Source organism: Lemur catta, chromosome 10 (assembly GCF_020740605.2).
Source record: "Lemur catta isolate mLemCat1 chromosome 10, mLemCat1.pri, whole genome shotgun sequence".
Taxonomy (NCBI): Eukaryota; Metazoa; Chordata; class Mammalia; order Primates; family Lemuridae; genus Lemur; species Lemur catta.
The window spans coordinates 36,402,186-36,424,356 of NC_059137.1; the positions used below are offsets into that span (position 1 = coordinate 36,402,186).

Here is a 22,171-nt window from a genome sequence, read left to right on the forward strand (position 1 = left end):
GTGGCTGACTGCGGGGTATCCCAGCACACGGTGTGGACGGGCTGTACGTGCATTGGAAACAGGAGCTGGGTGGGGGAGGAGCAAGTCTGGAGGGGAGCAGGCTGACTCACAGAGTGCCCTTTTGTAGAGATGGAGCCAAAGTCCCGCGGGTCTGTCTGGCTCTGTGCCCCCTCCCCGATACCAAAGCCCGGATAGGGGTGGAGTGAGGGCAAGGTGTGTGTACAGGCAGAAGGTTATCCGGGTCATGGGCTCAGCTTGGAACCCAAGGCACCACCTGGCACTGTACAGGTTCTCCCTGGCACTGCCTGATTGCTTGCCAGCCAGCCTCAGCTAACCCTGGCCTGCTTCTCAGCCCCAGGCAGGGAAGGGGAGAGGCAGAGGGGCTGGGCCCCCGAATCCTCTAGCTGACAGGGAAAGCAGCCCACGTATACATGCCTGGCCCAGCCAGGGAGCAGATAGAGGGGCAGGATAAGCTACTAGGGAAGCTTGAGGGTGAGTTAGGTAGCTGGGTACCTGGGAGGCAAATTTGAGTTTGAATGAAAAACTGAGTATATGTATGAGAGGGGCTCTGCTGGATGTAACCTAAATGTATTTTTCGTCATAATATTCCCTTCCTCCAAAACCTTCATTGGCTCCCCACTGCCCACTGCCTACCAGAGTATGCCCATCTCGTCCTTCTGACTTCCAAGTCCCTTCTAAACCTTGTCCAAGAGACCTTTCCATCTTATCTCTTATGAGTTTCCCTCATGCTCCAGCCAAATTAAACTATTTATTTTTTTGCCAAACCTTTTACCACCTTTGTTAATCCAGTTCTTGCTCCATGGAATGCCATTTACTCTTGCATTCCACAAATATTTATTTAGTACCTACCATATGTCAGGCATTGGGCTATGGACTAGGAGTAGGAAAGTGAATAAGACACAGTCCCTGCCCTGAGGGGCTCACAGTTTAGTGAGTGAGGGCAGACATTATCATGAAATAATATTGAGGGGAGAGAGATTAATTCTGTCTCAGAAGGCAATACAGAAGTAGGCAAAATTTGATCATGGCATTGAAGACGAAGTAGTACCAATTGGTAAAACCAGCAGGGAGAATGGCATTCTGGGCAAAGGGGAGGCATAAAATATTTCAAGCAGGAGAGTAACAGAATTCAATTCTCACATTAGGGCATGTTGAGGGCCAGGGTGGAACATGGGTTGCAGGGGAAGACTGGGTGCAAGGAGACAGGGTAGAAGAGTGTAAGGACCCCAAGAATGGGCTTGGGGTTCCCAGTCTGCCTATTCAATGAACATTTATTGAGCCTCCTCTAATCCTCCAGGTACTGTTCTAGGCCCTACGTATGGATGCAACATTGAACAGAGAACAGCTCCTACTGTTCTGTAGCTCACATGCTAGCAAAGCCCCTACGGCTGCAATGAACCATAGAAAATAAGGCCATTTCAGGTCCATATCGAGGGCTGATATTCAGCAGGCACACACCAGCATGGCTGTGTAGGTTAATTAAATATTTTGAAATATTTGTAATCCTGTTGGCATACAGCCACAGCCCCTAGCTCCAGGGTGCCCTTGCCATCCCACCCCCTCCCTAGGGGCCCTCCAGGCCTCATGATCCCTAATCTAAGGAGGTAATGCCTGGCACTGCAGGGGCCCCAGGACCCTACTTGAGTGCCTCAGCCAGTTTCAACTCTGGTGGGTCTGTGCTTGTGCACCCACTACTGTGTTAAACAGTTGAATAGTTTTACTGTCTCCCCTATCTAATTCTATTCTTCAAGACTCAGCTCAAAGGCCATGTCCTCCAGGAAACCTTCCTTAACCAACCTTCCACTACCAGTCCAGAAAATATCTCTGGGGCCTTTGAGCCACCACAGTTCTTTCCCTGCCCTCAATATTAACCCTGTCTACCATCTAACTCATATGAGGGTGATTTATGACATTTTATCTGCTTTAATAGCCTTGAGCTCCATAAGGGCAGAGTTCAGTATTTGACTGAGTCAGTCTTTTATTCAACAGCCATTATTAAGCATTTTCTCTCTGCAGATGACCTTGCCAGGTGATTGAGAAATACAAATTGACTAAGATGCCTTCCCTACCCTCAGGGTGCTCTTTGTCAATGACCTGTGCATATCAAACCACAACTATCCCAGAAGCATAAGATCACATTTTTATGGAAGTTCAAATTATCTGTTTTATCAAAGTAACGTCATATTGTACACCAAAACTTGTACTGCTGAATAACAGCTGACCTCCAAGCAGTTATCTTAGGAGTAAGTCAGCCTAAGATTCTAGGTTGTCACTTCTGGAGCCAAATTAAGAGCCAACTTGTGATCCAGTGTGCACTCTGGATGGTCAGTGGTTGTCTTAGTTATCTATGTCATTAGCACCCTCCTTGGACCCTGACACATGGAAAATACATGGTGATATCTGAAATGGATGGGCCTGTACAAGACAGGAGGTGGTAATGACCAATCTAATTGAGGTGGAAGAGGTCATGGGGGCAGAGACAGAGTGCCAGAGTCTGGAGGCTCTATGGCTGGACGTGTTTCTCTACCACCAATCTCAGCTTTAGTTCATTTTTCCTCTTTCCAAATGCTCTGAATAGTTGTCTTTTTCTTTTTCTATTTTATATACATCAGCAATTCTTTGTACATGTGTCTGCAGCACTCTGTCTGTCCCCACGTCCCTGGGGCTTTCTTTCAGTATTTCAGAGCACGGATCTGCCTGTACGGTGCGGCTCTCTCTCTATTACAGCTCACTGATTTTCCAAATGCGATTTCCTGTGGCTCTGTTTCTCTCTTTAGCTCTCCGTCTCTGTGTGACCATGTTTCTCATCTGGGTGGAGAAGGTGGACTCTGACCCTGGATCATACCTTCACAGCTGGGAGTCTGCCAACCCCCCAAACAGGTTTGAGCTTCCGGAGTTCTTGTTTCCTGAGTCTCCCAGGGTTGAGACAGAGTGCACTCGGGACCCACAGTGTACTCGGGACCCACAGTGTACTCAGGACCGACGGACTGGGGCATCTGCCACCTGGTGCAGGACCTCTCTGCAGTTGTAATAGAGACCAAATCTTTGGTCATTAGGGTCTGTGTCTTTAAACACTGAGGGGCCATGTTACTAAAACATGTCTCTGCTTATGCCAAGGTTGCAGAGGAGGCAGCTATTCACTGGTGAGGTAGTCTTTGGGGATTGGGAGCAAAGACTGACCAAAGCCCTTCTGGGGCCTTGAGGCTGATCTGTAGCTCTGGCCCACTTCACTATCTGTATTAGTTTCCTAGGGCTGTCATAATAAATTACCAAAACTGTGTGGCTTAAAACAGCAGAAATTTACTTTCTCACAGTCCTGGCGGGCAGAAGTCTGAAGTCAAGGCTTTGGCAGAGGATCTCCCCTCTGAAGACTCTGGGTAAGAATCCTTCCTTGTCTCTTCTATCTTCTGGTGGCTCCAGCCATTCCTTGACTTGTGTCTGCATAACCCCAATGTCTGCCTCCAACCTCACATGACCTCTTCTTGTCCCTATATCTCCACTGGGTGCCTCTTATGGAGATACTTATCATTGGATTTTGGGCATACTGAGATAATCCAGGATGATCTTATCTCAAGATCCTTAACATAATTATATGTGCAACCATCTTTTTCCAAATAAGATCACATTTACAGGTCTTGGGGGTCAGAACATGGATATGGACATGTCTTCATTTAGTCCACTCTCAGCATAGTAGAACTGAAAGGGATGCACAGGATGAGGAGGGATGAGTCTATGTTGGAGACTCTTCCTGCCATCCACCCTTATCCCTCTCCATATTATTTGTAGGCTGTATATACGTGGATTAATTTATGGGTTCTCTATTCTGTCCTATTAGTCTATGTGTCTATTTTTATGTCAATACCACGCTGTTTTGGTTACTACAGCCTTGTAGTATATTTTGAAGTCTGGTAGTGTGATGTGTGATGCCTCCAGCTTTATTCTTTTTGCTAAGGATTGCTTTAGTTATTCAGGGTCTTTTGTGGTTCCATAGAAATTTTAGGATTTTTTTCTATTTCTGTGAAGAATGTCATCGGTATTTTGATAGGAATTGCATTGAATCTGTAGATTGCTTTGGATAGCATATCATTTTTAATAACATTTTTTTCTAATTACAAAGTAATGCATGCTCAATGAAGAAAACTTAGGAAATAGGAAAAGTATGAGAGAACTTAAGAAATCACCCTGTTTGTCCCAGTCATCACTTTAATCTCAGTGACCCAGTGCCTGGCACAGATTAAGTATTTAACACATATTTGTTGAATGAATTATCTTCAATCCCATCACCCAGAGATAAAAACCACAATTAACTTTTGTTTAGTCTTCCAACCTTTTATATATATTTTATATCAAGTGTATATTATTGTACAAACAGCTTTATAGCCTCCTTTTTTTCTCTCAGTAACATACTTCCTATGTGTGTTTTCCCATATTGATAGCTTTTCTATAATATAACATTGTTCTTAATGCTTTCGTATTATTCCTTCAAATGACTGTACCATACTTTTCCTTACCAATTCTCTACCACTGGACATTTAGGTGGTTTCTAGTTTTCTGTTGTTACAAACAACATTGCACCAGACATCCTGATACAAATGTTTTTGTTCACATATCTATTTCTTTAGGACGCATTCCTAGACGTGGAATTGCTAGGGCAAAAATGTAAGCACATTTCAAGATTTCTAATACATCCTAACAAAATGGCACTGTCAATGTACCCTCTAGGACTACTGCCAATTTTTCAAAAGTCCTAAGCATGGAAAATATACTACGTTTTATTTTTGGCTAGACAGCACAGACTAATCAACTCCAAGCTTTTGCCTTTGGCCAGAATCACATCAATTCCAAATCATTTCGTTAGTTATTGACACCTGCTGAACAGAAGCTAATGGGCTGTCAGGTTTTGGATCTGTATCAAACATGAAAATGAGTAAGTTAAAACCTATAAACTTTTGTCCAGGGGCCAAAATATTTCAAACCCTGTGACCCGTGAGGGGTCCTAGGAGTAGTGAAAGCATTGGGAACGACTGACCCCCGCTGGCGTCTGGCATGGGCCCAGGACAGAATGCGTTCCGTAATTATCGCCCCCTTCCCAATCCTGCAGATTGGACACTTGAGGCCCAGCTAACATCTGCACCCCCAAGTCTCCTCACTCAAAGTCCAGGCTGCTTCCCCGACTTCGTGCCACTCAGAGGAGGGCCGCACAGCCGCCCCACCCGGCCATGCGCCAGCCGGCCCCGAGCACCTACAGCGCCGCCCTTGCGGCGGGGCGGAGGCCGAGGAGACCCGGTGGCGTCCGGCCTGCTGCCGCGCATGCTCCGTACTGCGGTCCCGGAGCGGTTGGAATTTGAATCTCCGGCGGGCTGCGGCCGGAAGTGTAGATCCCTCGCTCGGCATGGAGAGCCCGGGACCCGGCGCACGGTGCCCAGTGCAAGACCAGCGAGCCCGCTGGGAGCGGAAACGCGCCTGCACCGCCCGGGAGCTGCTGGAGACTGAGCGGCGCTACCAGGAACAGCTGGGGCTGGTGGCCACGGTGGGGGCCTGGATTGGGCGGGGACCCCAAGGTGTGGGAGGGGCTCTGCGAGGTTGATGACCCCTAGTATGGCGGTCTTGGGCTTTCACCCTGCATGCAGGGAGCTCGGGCAGACTTCTACATTTTCTGGCCGCGCCTTGGCGTTAGCCTCCCCCAGGGTAAGATACCAATATTCTCTTCTTCCGCAGTACTTCTTGGGGATCCTGAAAGCCAAGGGGACCCTGCGACCACCAGAGCGCCAGGCCCTATTCGGGTCCTGGGAGCTCATCTACGGCGCTAGCCAGTGAGTGGAATAGGCGCGGGGAGAGGGAAGGAGGGTGCGCCCTGGCCTCTGGCAGTGCACAGAGCTTGCAGTCAGAAAGACTCAGGTTCGCATTCATGGCCTGCCAATTACCTCACCTGCGGCCTGCCTTAACCTGCCGCAGTTCTCCAACTGTAAAATGGGGTAATAGCACTACCACTTCCGGGGTAGTGCTAGCCTCATAAGAGGATTAAATGAGGTGGTGCTTGAGCAGTTCTTGGGCTGCCCCTTTACTGCCCTTGCCCCACAGAGAGCTGCTTCCCTACCTGGAGGGAGGATACTGGGGCCAAGGGCTGGAAGGCTTCTGCCGCCACCTGGAGCTCTACACCCAATTTGCTGCCAACACAGAGAGGTCCCAGACCACCCTGAAGGTAACCTGGAGATGACCTCAAATCTGTCCCCTCTTCCTCTCTTGACCATTACATTTCCTCTTCAGGTGGAGACCCAAACTTCATTCATACATTTCCTGCACTTACAGAGCCCTCTGGGTGCACAGCTTTGTGCTAAGTTCCCTGTAGGGAGACAGGGTTTCTCTCAGGAGCACACAGCTTACTGAAGGCTGGGAATGTGTACACAGATGAATGCAATAAAAGGAGTGACTTGTCTCCCTGCTGCCAACCCTTTCCCCCACCAGGAGCAGCTAAAGAAAAACAAATGTTTCCGGAGGTTCGTTCGGCTTCAGGAAGGCCGCCCTGAGTTTGGGGGCCTTCAGCTCCAGGACCTGCTCTCTCTGCCTCTTCAGCGGCTCCAGCAGTGAGTGAACTCACTTTGATTCAAACCAACCTCTCTGCGTCTGTATGAATGCTGCCCTCAGCTTTGTGGGATGCCTTGGGGTCTATCCCAATCCCCTGCCTCTCCCATGAGCCAAACTGCTTCTAAAAATCTTTTGCAAGAGTAAATGTGAACCCACTAGAGTAGCCAGAGTCTGTAGCCTCAGGCCCTCAGCTGGGACTGTGGAACTCTACATTGAAGTGAGGGGCCTGTACTAGGGACTCAGAGTATCTGGAAAAGTTTGTTGAGATAAGGGGCTGTCCAAGCTTAGAATTTCTGTCTCTGGGTTAAGCCTGAGTTAAGAGCGTATAGTCAGGTTGTCTGTGGCATCCTCCTTGGGTTGACTGACTTTCACCTTCCCAGCCGGCTTCCCAAGCTATGGTCAGTCTGCCATTGACTCTTAAGTGTGGAGTGCAAGAGGGCCATGTGGTGTGAGCCCAAGCTCTGAGTCCCAGATGAAAGAGGGGGATACAATAGCCAGAAGCAGATCTTTCTTGGCCTTGCAACTGAAGCATGTATAGGGGGTGATCTTTGTATCAGATGGGGGAATTTGCCAGCTCTACCTCTTCTAATAGACGTTCCACTGCACAATTCTAGGTATGAGAATCTCGTCGTTGCTTTGGCTGAAAACACAGGTCCCAACAGCCCTGACCACAAACAGCTCACACGTAGGTTCTTGCTCTTCTGCAGCTCAGGCAGGAGGCTTTCTCTCCTGTATCCCTTTCTGATTCTGACATCCAGCAATGTCTGGTATGTCCCTATCTTCCAGCAACATGTATATAGTGTCCCTATTGCCCTGCCTTTTCTTCAAGAAGTTATACCCTGACCCTGCTCTCCTCCAGAATAGCCTGACTTTAACTACCACCAGTCACTCAAAGTCAAAATTGTGTTGGGAGTGAGGTGGGGGATGTTATTCCAGGGGCTGCCCGGCTGGTAAGTGAGACTGCCCAGAGAGTCCACAGCATTGGTCGGAAACAGAAGAATGACCAGCACCTCCGGCGTGTCCAGGCTCTGCTCAGTGGACGCCAGGCAAAGGGGCTTACCTCAGGTAGTCTGCGTACTTCCCCCCCAATCCTCAACTGCCCCTCTTACTCCTCTTCCTCTATAGAGCCAGCACATACCCCCTATTTTCTCAGCCTCCCTTTCCTTCTATCCCATGGGTCCTGGAGCTGCACCAGAATAATAGCTCTCCCATCCCCCAGGGCGCTGGTTCCTACGCCAGGGCTGGCTGCTGGTTGTGCCTCCCCGTGGGGAGCCTCGGCCACGCATGTTCTTCCTCTTCTCTGATGCGCTCCTCATGGCCAAGCCTCGACCTCCATTGCACCTGCTGCAGAGTGGCAGATTTTCCTGCAGGGCCCTCTACCCCATGGCCCAATGTCAACTCCAAAGGGTATTTGGCCACTCAGGAGGCTCTTGTGGTGGACTGCTCAGTGTAAGTAATGGGTGGGAACCCTAGGCCCAAAATATCTCTTAAACTCTTTTGGACCAGCTTATCTCCTTGGCCTGGGTCCCTTTTTGTAAGAACAGAACAATCTACGTTGAGAGAGGATTGCTGGGGCTGGGGCTGGGGCTTTGGCTTGGGCTTGATGTTTAGTTCTCATCTCATCCCTGGATTACCTCCATGGAAACAGCAAAGGTTTCAGTTTTTGCCTGGGCCTTTCTGAGCCATGCACTAAGAGGTGCTCTCTCCTTAGCTGTCCTTCCCTTACGAGAAGCTACTGCTCATGTCCACAGATCAAGAGGAGTTGTCATGCTGGTACAACAGTCTGACTTTGGCTATCAAGTAAGTTTAGCCTTCCCTCCGGAACAGTACTGTGATGAGGCCCACAAGTAGTTCTGATCCTATCTCATGTCCTACATCTGTCTGGGACCCCTGGCCCCAATCCCACGGGTGATCTTATCTGAATAGAGTGCTCATGCCAGTGCCTGGACTGACTGACTTTTTTCCACAGCAGCCAGAAGAACTAGAGGAATCTTACAAATTCCAGAACTCAGGATACTTCAGGAATAGGTCAGAGCCAGGAGTACAAAGGAATCTTCTTCAGTACTAAACAAAACACAGAACCCTTCATGGTTTGACAAGGGTCATTTTGTGTTTTCCTGGGACCAAGCTACTCTGGGTCATTTGACCAGCTCCTATGAATCAAGACTCAACTGAACCTTCGCTGAACCAGCCCCTGACACAAATAAGGGGACTTGGGACTGATAAACTCAGTGCTGTGTCTATGGCCAATTATTTATCAAGGTTGCAGCTTTGTAAATTTGGCTATTTTTATGTTGTGTTACTATAGTTTATTTTTTCACTGGATTTTAGTAAAGTGTTTTTTTTTCCCTTGGAAAGATCTTTACGTCTCAGCTTTGCTATGAGAAAAGGGATTTTCAAGCCCTGAAGCCTGGCATGCTGGTGGCCTCAGGAATACGAGGAAAAGAACTGGAGCTCCCTCTATCTTCTCTGCTCTCGCACTGGAGGCAGCCTCTTTTTGTCCTAATAAGGGAACCTTTTCAAGAAGGCCCAGTTGTCCTTAGGCACCTAGTATGGGTGTGTATGACAAGCTGGGATGGAAAAAGCACACAGAAGCACCCAGTCACAACAGACTTTGTTTTACTAAACCCTCAGCTGTTGTCCCTCCTTCCCAGCTGGGGCTGTGATTGGGGCCTTTTGCTGCAGCCCTGCTGCACCTTCTCCTTAGCCCCTGCTCTACCTCCCAAGAAGTGTTTAAGTTCCATGTCTCTGTGCGCCAGTTTACAGGCTCCTCCTTGTCCTCTAGACGTAAGTCCTCAGGAAAGGGTATGCTGGCTTCTGTGAGGAGAAAGATCAGGTGTGTTCCAGTTTCAGAGACTGTCTCCATCTCCACCAGACTCACCTCCCAATCCTTTACCTGGTTCTGGAACCTCCATGCCATTGTCTGGCTTGTTATCTTGGAGCAGCTGGTGGATGGTCCATAGCTTCATGTTCAGAAGCTCCTGATGGGCTCCAGCCAGTGTAGTCACACTGCAGAAATGTCCACTCAGGGGCTGCCCAATCTATGTCCCCATTCCTCTCACCTGCCCCAATCTCCCCACAAATTCACAGGTCATTGCTCTCCTCACCGCTCAAAGAGGGGGTCCAGCTGGGCCATCAGATTGTTCAGGTGCTGCTCTGTCTGAGCCACTTGTTGTGTCAACTGAGCCAGCTGTTGCTCTGGAGGTACGGGAGAAAAGGGGGACAATGGTTACTTATCTTCTGCTGTCCCCTGATCTCCCCACACCAAGCACAGACATCTGCTAAACCCACCTAACTGCAACGATTGCTTCTTGCCTGCCTCCTCTTGGAGAACTGCGGCCTCATCTTTCCCCTGCTGTGGAAGAAGGAAAGGACAATACTGCAGCAACAAGGTTCTGCTCCATCACCTCAGTCTCCAAAGCCAGTGAGGAGAGGAGCATAATTTGAGGTACAGAAGGCTACTGGGTTTTTACCTTAGAGGATCACAATCACTTCTAGTCTAGCTCCTCACCCAGGACCTGAAGCAACTTGTCAATATGCCCCACACATGGTCATTCTACTATTGAGACACTTCCAGGAATGAGCAACTCTCCCCAGTTTGATAAAGCTCTGGTTGTTAGATAGCTCATATACAAAGACATAATTTTCCTTCATGTATTTTCTTTCAATAGCACTTATTAAAGACTTCCAAAATAATGTCTCTTCAACATGATAGCCCCTCAGGAATTTGAAGGCAATGGTTATACACCCCACCCTCTTTCCCAGGTTTTTTCTGGTTTAGTATCTTCAGTCTTTTCAGTCAGTGCTCATTTCATTATGGTTTTCTCTGGTTGCTTTATTGAGCATTTTGTATTCTTAAAGCAGTGCCCTGAGGAGAATAAAATTCTCCAGGAGTGTTATGATCAGCAGATAAAGTACAGTACCTTGTTCCTAGCATTGATTTGGGAAGTGGGTTGTCACATCACATAATGCACTTATTAGTCAACTGGAATGCCTAAGTCCCTTTCATAAGAGCTGCTATGTTTCTTCCGTACTGTACTTGGGCCAATGATAGAATTTATTAATCTAGTCTTGTTAAATTTCATCATTAAATTCAGTCCCATGATCCTATCCTGTTGAATCTACTTGGGATTATTATTAGCTATCTCTTTTAGTTTCACATGTCCACATTGGTTCAACCCTCTATTTTGTAATGCAAGCAAGTGATAGGGCCAGGGCTAAAGATACAGCACGGAGAGGTACTAGTTTCCATTTCAACTAATTCAGTCCACCAAAATGTACTGTCAACTCACACCTCAGGACTTCCTTCCCATGGAGAATGTGAGACCGCTTGGAATCTTGAACTCTAGAAATACTGTGGCTGCAGCAATCAACCGCTTGTGCCAAGGTTGGGACTGCACTATCGCAGTATGGACATCAGCTGGGTTCAAATCCCAGCTCCACCAGTTACTAACTGGGTGACCTAGAGCTCTTCTTTGGATTGTAGGAGGATTAAATGTGAGGATCATTATTTATTTACAATTTTACTACGCGCCCTTCAGATCCATTATCTCGTAGGATCCTCAAAATAACCCCATACTGTTGGAAAGCCAAGGAACGTGTCTTGTTCTTGGTACCATAGTACCCCCATGGGAGATTCAGGTCCAGGGCACCCCCACCCCCAGCCGTCCCGCACCTGCAAACACTTGTACAGCACAAAAGCCACGACGGCCGCAGTGTACAGCGCCCCCAAAGGCAGCGCCCCAGTCCGGGCCCTCTCACGCTGGTCCTTGGGCGGCGACCGCCGCCGGGCTTCTGTGGCCCCAGAGCCGACCTGGGCTGGGTTCCCTGCAGAGGGAAGGCAGAGGCGGGTCAGCTAACCTGAGGCCTGGGACCTGTAGGTAGTTCCAGCCTCCCTCCAGCAGCCCTCGCTGGTACCTGGGTGTGCCCGGAAGTCGGGGCTGGCACGGTATGCAAGCACCCCGGGCAGCGCAGACACAAGTAGCAGCCCCAGCACGCCAGACAGCGAGAGAGCGCCCGCCATTGCCGGCTCACACACTGAAGGCCCTGGCAGCCCAGCGCGCACGCGCACACGCGCAACTGAGCAGGTTTTGCGCCAAGGCTCTCAGGGAGGCCACGCCCACGCGGGGCGGGACCGGAGAATATTTGCATAAAGCCGTGTCATTCTGGCTTTTCCAAATTTGTTTATTATCTATTTAGGTATTCCAATAGCCACAGTGCATCTAGAAGCCTACAATCCTAGAATATTGTGCCAAAAAGTTGTTTTTATATTCCACACCATCAACTTTCTCACCGTAACCAAAAGACAAAGTTTCTGGTAGGCCTATAAAAGGTTGCGGGAGAAGATTAAATAGTAGGTCGTGCTGAAGGCCTGTTTCCTAGGCTACACACGGGGGACTTGTTCCTTGTTCATCCGCCTAGGGGAAAGTCCCCGGACCTCGGGCAGAGAGTGCCGCGTGCACGCGCACGTAGACATCCCTCCGCTTCCCACGGTAAAGCCCGCCAAGAAGCGAATCTCGCCGAGCGGCGTGGTGGTGGGGGGCGTCGTCCGTCAGCTCCACTAGTTACGCAGGCAGTGCGTCTCCGCGCACCAACCACACGGGGCTCATTCTCAGTGCGGCAACCTTTTTACTCATGGTCTTGAGTTCCCTCCTCTTCAAAGTAGTGACCCCCTTCTCGTGCCCCCAGTAAGTACATCCAGGGGCCCTAACGTTTTGAGTTCCCTATTACTATAACGACCTCCTCTTCTACCTTCCTCTTCATCTGGCAAATGCCAAGATAGCTGCCATTTATTGTGTAGCATGGTTTGGACTCTGCCTGGGCTGGTAATCCTGCCTCCTGTGCTCAAGAGCAGGTGACGTCGGGAAAGTTAATTACTCTCTGTGCCTTAGCTTCCACTCTGAGGAACGGAGATAATGATAAATGTGCGTGTACCCCAAGAGTTGTTACGACGATTAAATCAGATAATCTAAGTAAAGTGCTCGGAACCATGCCCAGTAGTGATTTTAATCACTACCGCACACTACCGTGAGGCAGGCGGATGAAACTGTGGTGACTCTGGGTTGTTTCGCCGCTATTCCCTTTCTGCACGGTTGACTTCTACGTAACCTTCAGCTCGTGTGTTCCCTTCAGTCAGAGCCCTTAACCCAACTTCTAATTTATTCTTTAGTGCAACTATTTTGCTTTCTTCATCACCAGTAGACTGTAGCACCAGGACAGGGCCCGCGTCTCTTTTTTTCCTCACCGTTTTACTCCCAGAGCCTAGCACAGCAGGCACCCAGTGAATCCTCGTTGAATGAAATGAATGAATGTTCAAAACGACCCCAAAGGATAATATAATTAAGGTCTTTCAAACAATGAGGAAACTACCATTCAGGAAGGTTAAGTAAGCTGTTAATCAGGTAAGAGGCAGGGCGGAGATTCCAACTCTTTTCTGCCTCTCAAGACCATCTACTTCACCAGCCTTTCCCCCTCCTTACCTTGCACTACCTCTCCAGGCCGACAGGTATTCCCCTCTGTCCCACATTGCCTTTTCGTTGTCTGGAATAGGCAGGATCATCTTCCCAACTAGACCAAGAGCTCTCTGAGGAAAGAAACCATGTTGCATTCACATTGCTATCTGCAGAGCTTGGCACATAAACAGGCAATCGGTACATGAGTGTTAAATGCATGAATGAAATATTGGTGTGTCTTCCTGTTTTTCCAGAAAGCAAGGGGGGAGGGCAGGGCAGCGAGACGCCTACACTGGAAGGAGTTGTCACAGTCTCCAGAGGCAGCCTGCATATGCAGATCAGGGTAATTCAAATCCTCAATCTAAGGCAGTTGGCATAGTCGATGTAAATAAGAGGTTCAGGCCAGGTATAATAGGATAAGTGGTCCCTACTGATTGTTGCCTTTAGGAAACTTGGGCACTACTGCCAGATCTGATTTTTTTTTCTTCTTTCAAAACAATCAACAAATCAGGATTTTTTTAAATATGAAAGTGGGGCTTGAGAGGAGGGGGGTTGTTCAGCTTCCTTTTTTTGTTGTCGAGACAGTCTCACTTTGTTGCTCTGAGCAGAGAGCAGTGACATCATTGTAGCTCACAGCAACCTCCAACTCCTGGGCTCAAAGAATCCTACTGCCTCAGCCTCCAGAGTAGCTGGGAGACAGGTGCATGCCATGATGCCTGGTTATTTTCTTTTTGTTAGGGACAGGGTCTCACTCTTGCTCAGGCTGGTCTCGAACTCCTGAGCTTGAACGATCCTCCCGCCTTGGCCTCCCAGAGTGCCAGGATTACAGGCATGAGCCACTGCACCCAGCGGACAAATCAGGATTTTGAAAATTGGAAATCTCTTGGCCGGATGATGCGGTAGTTCAGGCCTGTAATCCTAGCACTGTGGGAGGCCAAGGCGAGAGGATTGCTTGAGCTCAGGAGTTTGGGGTTGCTGCCAGCTAGGCTGATGCTACTGCACTCTACCCAGGGCAACAGAGCAAGACTCGTGTCAAAAAAAAAAAAATTAAAATTGGAAATCTCTCAATTTTTAAGTGTTGATAACGACTCAGTGGCATACTTAGCATATTTGACACCAAGTGGATCATTTTTTAAAATTCTCTATATGATGAAATTATTTTTAGTAATAATTATGAAATGAAATGAATAATAAGGGTTAGAAAAGAAATTCAGACAGCAAATATTTTCTTTTATTGAACTTTATAGATATAATTCTGCTGGCATAAAAATACAGTCATGCATCACTTAATGATAGCGATACCTACTGAGCAATGTGACATTAGATGGTACTGTCATGTGCAAACATCACAGTGTGCTTTTACAAACCTAGATGGTATAGCCTACTACCCACCTAAGCCATATGGTATAGCCTATTGCTCCTGGGCTACAAACCTGTACAGCATGTTACTGTATGGAATAGTGTAAGCAACTGTAACACCATGATAAGTATTTGTGTATCTAAATATAGAAAAGGCACAGTAAAAATAAGGTGTTATAATCTTATGGGATCACCATCATATATGTGGTCCATTGTTGACTGAAATGTCGTTATGCGTGTATGTTTATAAAATATACATAATATATAGCTAAACGTTTTATTTCTTTTTTTATTTTTATTTTTTTTGAGACAGAGTCTCACTTTGTTGCCTGGGCTAGAGTGAGTGCCGTGGCGTCAGCCTAGCTCACAGCAACCTCAAACTCCTGGGCTTTAGCGATCCTCCTGCCTCAGCCTCCCGAGTAGCTGGGACTACAGGCATGTGCCACCATGCCCGGCTAATTTTTGCTATATATATTTTAGTTGGCCAGATGATTTCTTTCTATTTTTTTTTTTTTTTTTTAGTAGAGATGAGGTCTCGCTCTTGCTCAGGCTGGTCTCGAACTCCTGACCTTGAGCGATCCACCCGCCTCGGCCTCCCAGAGTGCTAGGATTACAGGCGTGAGCCACCTCACCTGGCCTAAACGTTTTAAATTAAACATTACAGAACAAGAAAGGAAAAGGTAATAGGTTAATACTTCTTAATTACATTATTGTATTTTTTGAGGAAAGGGGTAAAAAACTTATACCTACATATTGATCAGTCTGAGTAACGACCAGCATTACAATTTCTTTTTTGATCCTTCTGCAAATTTGTCAAAAGTAATCTTTGCATATTCAATAGAAAATATAACCAGACTTGTCAATCCTTACTTATAGTCGATTAAAGGATTATTTATTTATTTATGTAGGAATGAGGATCTCCATATTTTGCCCCAGGCTGGTCTTGAACTCTAGGCCTCAAGTGACCCTCCTGCCTCAGCCTCCCAAAGTGCTGGGATTATCGGCATGAGCCACCGCACCTGGCCTATCACTGACATTTTTTTAAAGAATTGTGAATAATAAATGATGATACTAAAAAGGAAACTGATTTTTAGTCTATTTTATTTTATTTTTTAAATTTCCTATGGCCAATGTACCCCCTTATTGCCTGCAACCCAAAAGGCAGGACTTCTTCTGCCACTCACATTGTCAGCCACTGCAACAAACTGAAATTTTAAAAATTGTATGGACCAGACAAAACACATCTTTGACTTGTGATCTAGGGTTTATATTTGGAACTTAAGACCCCTCTTCCCAAACCAATAGCCTCCCACGTGGTTGGGCTGTCCCTAGGCACAACAGGAACTCCACTCCTTGAAGTGAACAAGTGCAAAGACAGGGCTCAGTTTCCCAGGATAGTCCTGGGGTAGAGATTTCTTTAATGCAATTAACTATTGAGAGTGACAGTTCTTAGGGACAATTTGTATGCAGTGGGTTGGGGGTGGGGAATCTAGCTTTCTCTATGCCCCAAACTGTAATAATAGTGATAGTATTAGTAACAATGACAAGGCCCATCTAAACACCTGCTCTCAGATCAGCCTTTGGGTGTGATGGAATTGCAGGTACTCAGAGGGGCACACCCCCACACCTTTCCACTTAATAACATGCTCTTTACAGAATATGTTCTCCCCCATGGGACTCATAGTCGGGGAGGAAGGGGGGCATCCTGGGGCAGAAGGTGTGCTCCTGTCCTTGTTGGTCCTGCCTCAGGCCACTTCTGCCCCCTCAGAATCTTCAGGGGCTCACCCGCACATGGCACGCTCAGGCCTGCTTTTCTTCTTGACGGGGGGCATAGGACCGTGGGGGTTGGGGGAGCTCGGGAGCTGCAGGAGTGGCGCAGGTGCAGGCACAGGGCGGGGTCTTTGTTCTTTTGCTCATCCCTGCCCTCCCCCTTCCTCCCCGGAAACCAGTGTCTTTGCCACTACCAGTATTGGGGATGCCGAGCTGTGGGAGCCAAGCCCAGGGCAGGGTGGGGGTGAGGGGGGCTGTGGCAGGTGTCAGGCCATGAACGGGACCTACCCTTGGCTCTGGGCAGTGCTCGTGGACTTGGCTCTCACATCAGCAGTCATGAGCGGAGGTTGCAACTGCACGGATCTACCATGGCTGGGTGAGCTGGGCGGGGCAGGGGCTCCCAGGGGAGGGGTCAAGTGGCCCCACGTCCCACTTGCTGGGACCTGGGGGTTGGGCTGGGCAGTAACATCCCCCATCCTCTCATATCCACAGGAATCCCCTCCATAGACAAGGCCTGGGGACTGTGGGCCCTCCTGGGGGCTGTGACGCTGCTGCTTCTCCTCTCACTGGCTGCACACTTCTCCCAGTGGATCAGTGGCTGGGGCAGGGGCCATCTGGGGCAGGGACGGTGAGTGAGGACAACAAGGATGGGTTGATTGAGAGTTCCCTCTTACCAAGAAGACCCCACTCATCCCCTAAACTCTGTTGCAGCTCTGGAGGGTCTGTGGAAGAGGTCCCCCTGTATGGGAACCTGCATTATCTCCAGACAGGTAGGGAGCTGGCAATGGCGGGGGCACAGAGACCAGGTCCTGGGTGGGTGGGATGAGGATGTGCAGGAGGAGGAAGACACAGCTGACCAGATTCCTGTTCCCTGCCCAGGACGGCTGAATCAAGAACCAGGGCCGGACCAGCAGGATCCAACCCCTGGAGGCCCTGCCAGGGTGAGTCAGCTATGGCTGAAGAAAAGGGGAGGGAAGGAAGTGGGGGGCTTTTTCAAGGGTCCAGTGAACTTCTAATGGCCTTGCATCTCCAGGCTGCAGAGGAGGTGACGTGCTATACCAGCCTGCAGCTTCGGCCTCCTCAGGGCCGGATCCCCACCTCTGGGACTCCCATCAAGTACTCAGAGGTGGTGCTGGACTCTGAGCCAAAGCCCCAGGCCTCGGGCCCCGAGCCAGAGCTCTACGCCTCAGTGTGTGCCCAGACACGCAGGGCCCGGGCTTCCTTCCCCGACCAGGCCTATGCCAACAGCCAGCCTGCGGCCAGCTGAGACGGAGCCTGGCACAGCAGAGCACGCTGCCCAGCCCTCCCTGGAGCAGGGGCATGACTGTTCCCCGACCAGCCCCCAAGGACAGGGCGCCATTGCCTAGTCACAGGATGCGACCTACCCTGAATTTCCTATCTGAGCTGTGAGGAGACATCTTGGGCGAACTGTTTCTTGAGGATGGAGGAGGCAACAGCAGTGGCCCCGTCCCCACCTCATTTTTCTATTTGTTCCTCTCAGCCCCCAAACTCCCCGGTTCTCACTTCCACCTCCTTCTGGAGTTTAACCAGATCCTCCCCCACCCCATAGTCTCCCCTGACACCCAGTGTCTCCTCAGGCACAGGAAGTGGGCAGTGGGGGAGGGGGTAAGAGCCTGAGAGGACGTGGGTGGGTATATCCCTTGGAAGCTCACAGGCTGGAGGGGTCTTGGAACCCAGAGACCTAAGGGACTCGAGCCTGGTTTCTGACCTGGGAACGCTGACAGGTCGTCATCCTGCTGTCTCTGTCGTGTCCCCGAGTTTTCAAATAAAACTTCTCAAAAAGTGTTCAGATTTTACCTAGAGGGCTGCAGACTGGCAACAGGCCTCACAGGTGGGGATGTGAGCTTTGCTGTCTGCACAGAGCACTTCTGGGGGTGCCTAGTGGGGGACAAAGGGCCAAGAGGGGCTGCCACACCAGCACAGCAGAGGTGGGTGCCAGGGGTGGAGGCTGGAGCCCAGCTCCTCCGCTGCTCTTGCGGCTGCTATAACATCCTCAGGATCTGTCCTCAGAGCCACCACATTCCCCCTGGGCCTGCAAGCTCACCAGCCCCTGACTACTCTCCCATGACCTCATAACTATGCCGCCACCCCCACAACCTGCCAGCCTAGGCACTCCATCCTCCCTCATCCCCCAGGAGTCCCACCTATACCCCTGTTTTGGCATCAGTAGTCCCATCTGCACTCTTATCGTATACCACCATGGACCCTCTTGTTACCACATCGCTATGGCAACAGTCCACTCCATCTCCGCTTCACTGTCTTAATTGTCACCCACAGTCCTGGTAACAGTTTTGCTTGTCACCACTTTCATTTTAATCCCTATCCAATCAGCTCTGCCTGTCCACCCATCATCTGCTTAATTCTTAACCCCAGCCTCCCACACCACATAGCATGCTGCGGTAGGCAGGGTGGCACAGAGATTAGAACTGTGGGCTTGGGAGCCAGGCTACCTGAGTTGAAATTCCATGTCTACTACTTACCAGCTGTGTGTTCTTGAGCAACTGGGCCTCGGTTTCTGAATCTGTAAGATGGGGAGGATATTAATGGTGTCTATTTTTTTTTAAAAGGCTGTTGTGAGGTTTAAATGAATTGCTATAAGCAGAGCACTTAGAAGACAATGAGTGCTCAGTAATGCTAGGTATTACCAAAATAAGAGAAATATAGGGTCCTCTATAGGAGCTCATAGGTGAAGTGACTTGTAAGGAGGCACATGACATGTAGTAGGAGGAGTCTGCTGCGAGCACTGAAGGACAGAGACGTTCCAGGCAGAAGAAACCACAAGGCAAAGGAGAGGCTTCTTTGGAGGAGCTGACAGAAGTGCATTCAGCATGGCTGGAGGGATAGGGTTAGGGGGAAATGGCAAGATGAGGCTGGAGGGGTGGACCGAAGCCAGATCACACTAGGCCTATAAACCATGCCAAGGAGTTTGGACTTTATCCTGTAGGTGAGGTGAAAGGTAGTCACTGAAGGTTTTTAAGCAAGGAATGAACACAGTCGGATATGGGCTCCAGCTCTGCTGGCTGCTGTGTTGATCAGGAGGCCAGCGGACTGCAGTCAGGCCGTGCCTTTTGGAAGCTGTTGCAAAATCTGAGAGAAAATGGTGACAGTGACAGTGAGGATGGAGCGGAGGAGATGGACTAGAAAGAGATGTTTAGGAGGTTAAATAAAAAGGTCCTACCTAGCACACCGAACATCCCCCATTCCCAATTCCAAGGCAACATCCATCTCCTCTCTCTCTCTCTCTCCCTCCCTCCCCTTTCTCTCTCTCTCTCTCTCTCTCTCTCTCTCTCTCTCTCTCACACACACACACACACACACACACACACACACACACACACACACACACACACACACACACACACACACACACACACACACACACACACACACACACACACACACACACACACACACACACACACACACCCCTTAGTCCTTGCACTCCATTGGTTGCTCCTCTCTCCTTCCCTATAGCCTATCTGTGATCCGTCCTCCCGTCCCTCCGGTGGCGAAAGCTCCAGGCTGGCGAACTCCTTCTTAGATATTTCACTGAGGTCTAGGCCATCTCCCCCTAGGGCCTCTGTAGAGGCAGGTCCGGCTTGACAGACCTTTTTGAGGTTTGGGGGCAGAAGAAAGAGGAAGCTGAGGCTTTCACTTCCAAGTTTCTCTCCTTCCCACTTAGAGCGCCAGAGAAAACCATCCAGGAGAGAACCGTGCACCTACTTGCGGCCTGGTGGTCCCAATGAGAATGGGACTCCAGAAAACAAATGCCCCGGGGTCCCTGGACCTCTGAGAACCCCAGCCTGGGCCTCCCCAGGAGACGCCCAGGCCGCGGTTAAGGGCAGGCAGCTGGAGCTGCGTGGGAGGGAGGGTAGCTTTGGGGGCGGACACCGGATGCGGGGAACCACCGGCAGCGGGATGTGGGGTTCTGAGCGAGCCTATGCTTCTCAAGATGGCCTCAGTGTGTTCGCGCCAGGAGGACGCGACAGCTCTACCCTGGGAGAGGAGGGAATCAGAGTCTGGGATCAGGGCCGAGGGCTCAAACGCTGCCAACCCAGGCGGTAGACATGCGCCCCCAAACCCCCCCTCCCGGCCAGCGGCTGCCCGCGGCGCTCGTTGCTTCTGTGCGCTCAGGCCTGAGCCCCCAGCGCCCCCGCCTGGCGAGACGCGGAGTTGCCCCCGCCTCTGCGCAGGCGTATTGCTGCCTGGTCCGAGGCATCCCGGGAGTTGTAGTCCCGCGGCTCGGGTGGCCCGAGAGCGCAGGCCCCGCCGCCCCACAAGTTCGCAGAGTGTAGCCAACACTCTCGGTTTGGAGCTGGGCAACATGACTGCCCAGCTTGTAAATTGAATTTCTGTAAAACAATTTTATTTTTCATGTGTAACTGTAGCGAGGTATGATTTCAACTTTGTTTTCCTTCCAGTCCCCAAAGCCCGGATCCTCTAGGCCTTCTCTCTCTACAACCATTCAGTTTTTCTTACCTTCTTACCTGTCTCCATCACCGAGGCGCGTGCTCGGGACCAGGCCCTCAGCACTGAACACTAGGACTGTGGCGGCTTCCTACTTGATCCCTGAATCTAGGAACTTCAGTTGGGGCAGCCAGATCCTCCTCAAATGCCTTCCGAGGGTCCCCCCTTACCACACCTCTGCAGCTGGTCAACTTGTCCTACCAAATATCTCTTATTTCTCTCCCCCTCCATAACTCCAGGTGCTTTCCTTAGCGGACTCTTGCCTCACCGGTGTACGATTCCAAGCAGAAGGAGCGCCTGTTCTAGGCAAATTCCCAGGGGGCAGCCCCTTAGGGGGAGATACCAGGGTCTTTTGGGGCCGCAGCTTTTTCCATCTTCCTGAGATCCCAGCTGGCAGGACAGGGATAAACTTAAGACCTGAAGAGGAAGAGCCTTTGGGATAGTCAAAGGTTCAATGACAGGAAGTTCTTAAGGAATTACTTATAGATTGGGAGGGGTCTCGGAAGCTATCCAACCCTGCTTTGCTCTGCACTCTGCCAAAGATGGGTTTAAACTTCCAAGCTGGTTTTGGCTACAGGGAAGGAAACAACTGGAACGTGGAGGGAGAACACGTCTTTTTTTTTTAAATTTTTAATTATAACGGGGTACATAATAGTTGTATAGCTTTATAGGGTACCTGTGATGTTTTGATACAGACATACAATGTGAATTAATCAAATCAGGGTAATTGGGGTATCCATCACCTCAGGCATTTTACATTTCTTTGTGTTAGGAAGATTCCAATTCCACTGTGTTAGTTATTTCACTTTATTTTATTTTTTGTAAAGAAAACAGTTTACATTTATTTAATACCAAATGTTTCCCAGGTTTACTTTTCACAAAATGCACTTTTGGGACAATGTATGGTTTAGAAACAATATTCTACAAACAATTTGTTCGACAGTGCTCTAAATCATCCTAAAGGAAAAAGGAATCAGCAGGACAAGGACACCAGTCCTCCAGAAATTCAAGGATTGGTTGATAGTCTCTCCCCATGGATGAGGACGCAGGTCCTAATTTTCTTCTGTGAGCAGATTCTCTAATTTCAGCTGGGCCTTCCTTACACTCTCCAAGTTCAGTTGTTGATATTTTCTTCTAAAAAAGCCACACTGAAAGGACAGAGGGAAAGTCCAATTACAGGCCAAAGGTATCATTCTTGAACAGGATGACTATGATCACAATCAAAACCAGAAGGCCACCAACACTGCTTCCAGTGACATTAGGCACAGAATGGTACTCTTCATCTTTCAGGAAGATGACAGTGATCTTAGTTCTGTGGTGCTCTGCATTCAGCCCCTCATACAGAGATCTTTTGAAAGATATTTCACCAAGGGTCTGCAGTTCCATTATATCTCTTAGCAACTGCTTAGCGTGACCCAAGGAGATCTCTGCAGCCACATTTTCCTTATCTGAAGTGATAACACAGTTCACTGAATGCCATTCTTCCACATGCTGCA

General features: G+C 49.4%; 3 protein-coding genes across 6 annotated transcripts; 2 read left to right on the forward strand and 1 right to left on the reverse strand.

Moving 5' to 3' along the window:
- Nucleotides 1-5,349: 5,349 nt before the first annotated feature.
- Nucleotides 5,350-8,929, forward strand: ARHGEF39 (Rho guanine nucleotide exchange factor 39). Of its 2 annotated transcripts, none has more exons than XM_045562862.1 (9): nucleotides 5,350-5,551; nucleotides 5,740-5,834; nucleotides 6,103-6,223; nucleotides 6,487-6,605; nucleotides 7,221-7,291; nucleotides 7,543-7,671; nucleotides 7,826-8,055; nucleotides 8,318-8,406; nucleotides 8,576-8,929. In XM_045562862.1, the coding sequence occupies exons 1-9, from the start codon at nucleotides 5,414-5,416 to the stop codon at nucleotides 8,589-8,591; spliced, it is 1,008 nt and encodes a 335-aa protein (XP_045418818.1). In that variant the 5' UTR covers nucleotides 5,350-5,413; the 3' UTR covers nucleotides 8,592-8,929. The 2 variants fall into 2 exon arrangements, with proteins under 2 accessions (XP_045418818.1, XP_045418819.1); XM_045562863.1 differs by having other exon boundaries at nucleotides 5,366-5,551; nucleotides 8,579-8,929.
- Nucleotides 8,930-9,203: 274 nt separating this feature from the next.
- CCDC107 (coiled-coil domain containing 107) lies at nucleotides 9,204-11,668 on the reverse strand. Of its 3 annotated transcripts, none has more exons than XM_045562865.1 (6): nucleotides 11,524-11,668; nucleotides 11,282-11,433; nucleotides 9,898-9,958; nucleotides 9,714-9,804; nucleotides 9,503-9,615; nucleotides 9,204-9,423 (listed from the first exon to the last, which is right to left on the reverse strand). In XM_045562865.1, the coding sequence occupies exons 1-6, from the start codon at nucleotides 11,627-11,629 to the stop codon at nucleotides 9,209-9,211; spliced, it is 738 nt and encodes a 245-aa protein (XP_045418821.1). In that variant the 5' UTR covers nucleotides 11,630-11,668; the 3' UTR covers nucleotides 9,204-9,208. The 3 variants fall into 3 exon arrangements, with proteins under 3 accessions (XP_045418821.1, XP_045418820.1, XP_045418823.1); XM_045562864.1 differs by having other exon boundaries at nucleotides 9,898-9,961; XM_045562867.1 differs by lacking the exon at nucleotides 9,204-9,423 and having other exon boundaries at nucleotides 9,538-9,595.
- Nucleotides 11,669-16,361: 4,693 nt separating this feature from the next.
- Nucleotides 16,362-17,993, forward strand: SIT1 (signaling threshold regulating transmembrane adaptor 1). Its single transcript, XM_045562868.1, has 5 exons — nucleotides 16,362-16,563; nucleotides 16,680-16,815; nucleotides 16,899-16,957; nucleotides 17,067-17,128; nucleotides 17,221-17,993. The coding sequence occupies exons 1-5, from the start codon at nucleotides 16,461-16,463 to the stop codon at nucleotides 17,452-17,454; spliced, it is 594 nt and encodes a 197-aa protein (XP_045418824.1). The 5' UTR covers nucleotides 16,362-16,460; the 3' UTR covers nucleotides 17,455-17,993.
- The last annotated feature ends 4,178 nt before the right edge of the window (nucleotides 17,994-22,171 follow it).

Excerpts from the sequence above, each read along its gene's own strand:
- ARHGEF39 (XM_045562862.1), top strand. The coding sequence starts at position 5,414 with ATGGAGAGCCCGGGACCCGGCGCACGGTGCCCAGTGCAAGACCAGCGA. Across the intron at positions 5,552-5,739 it reads AGCTGGGGCTGGTGGCCACG|TACTTCTTGGGGATCCTGAA; the intron begins GTGGGGGCCTGG and ends CTTCTTCCGCAG. Across the intron at positions 6,606-7,220 it reads CCTCTTCAGCGGCTCCAGCA|GTATGAGAATCTCGTCGTTG; the intron begins GTGAGTGAACTC and ends GCACAATTCTAG.
- CCDC107 (XM_045562864.1), bottom strand. The coding sequence starts at position 11,629 with ATGGCGGGCGCTCTCTCGCTGTCTGGCGTGCTGGGGCTGCTACTTGTG. Across the intron at positions 9,962-11,281 it reads TGCTGTACAAGTGTTTGCAG|CAGGGGAAAGATGAGGCCGC; the intron begins GTGCGGGACGGC and ends CTTCTTCCACAG. Across the intron at positions 9,805-9,897 it reads GAAGCAATCGTTGCAGTTAG|AGCAACAGCTGGCTCAGTTG; the intron begins GTGGGTTTAGCA and ends CCGTACCTCCAG.
- SIT1 (XM_045562868.1), top strand. The coding sequence starts at position 16,461 with ATGAACGGGACCTACCCTTGGCTCTGGGCAGTGCTCGTGGACTTGGCT. Across the intron at positions 16,564-16,679 it reads CACGGATCTACCATGGCTGG|GAATCCCCTCCATAGACAAG; the intron begins GTGAGCTGGGCG and ends TCATATCCACAG. Across the intron at positions 17,129-17,220 it reads CCCCTGGAGGCCCTGCCAGG|GCTGCAGAGGAGGTGACGTG; the intron begins GTGAGTCAGCTA and ends TTGCATCTCCAG.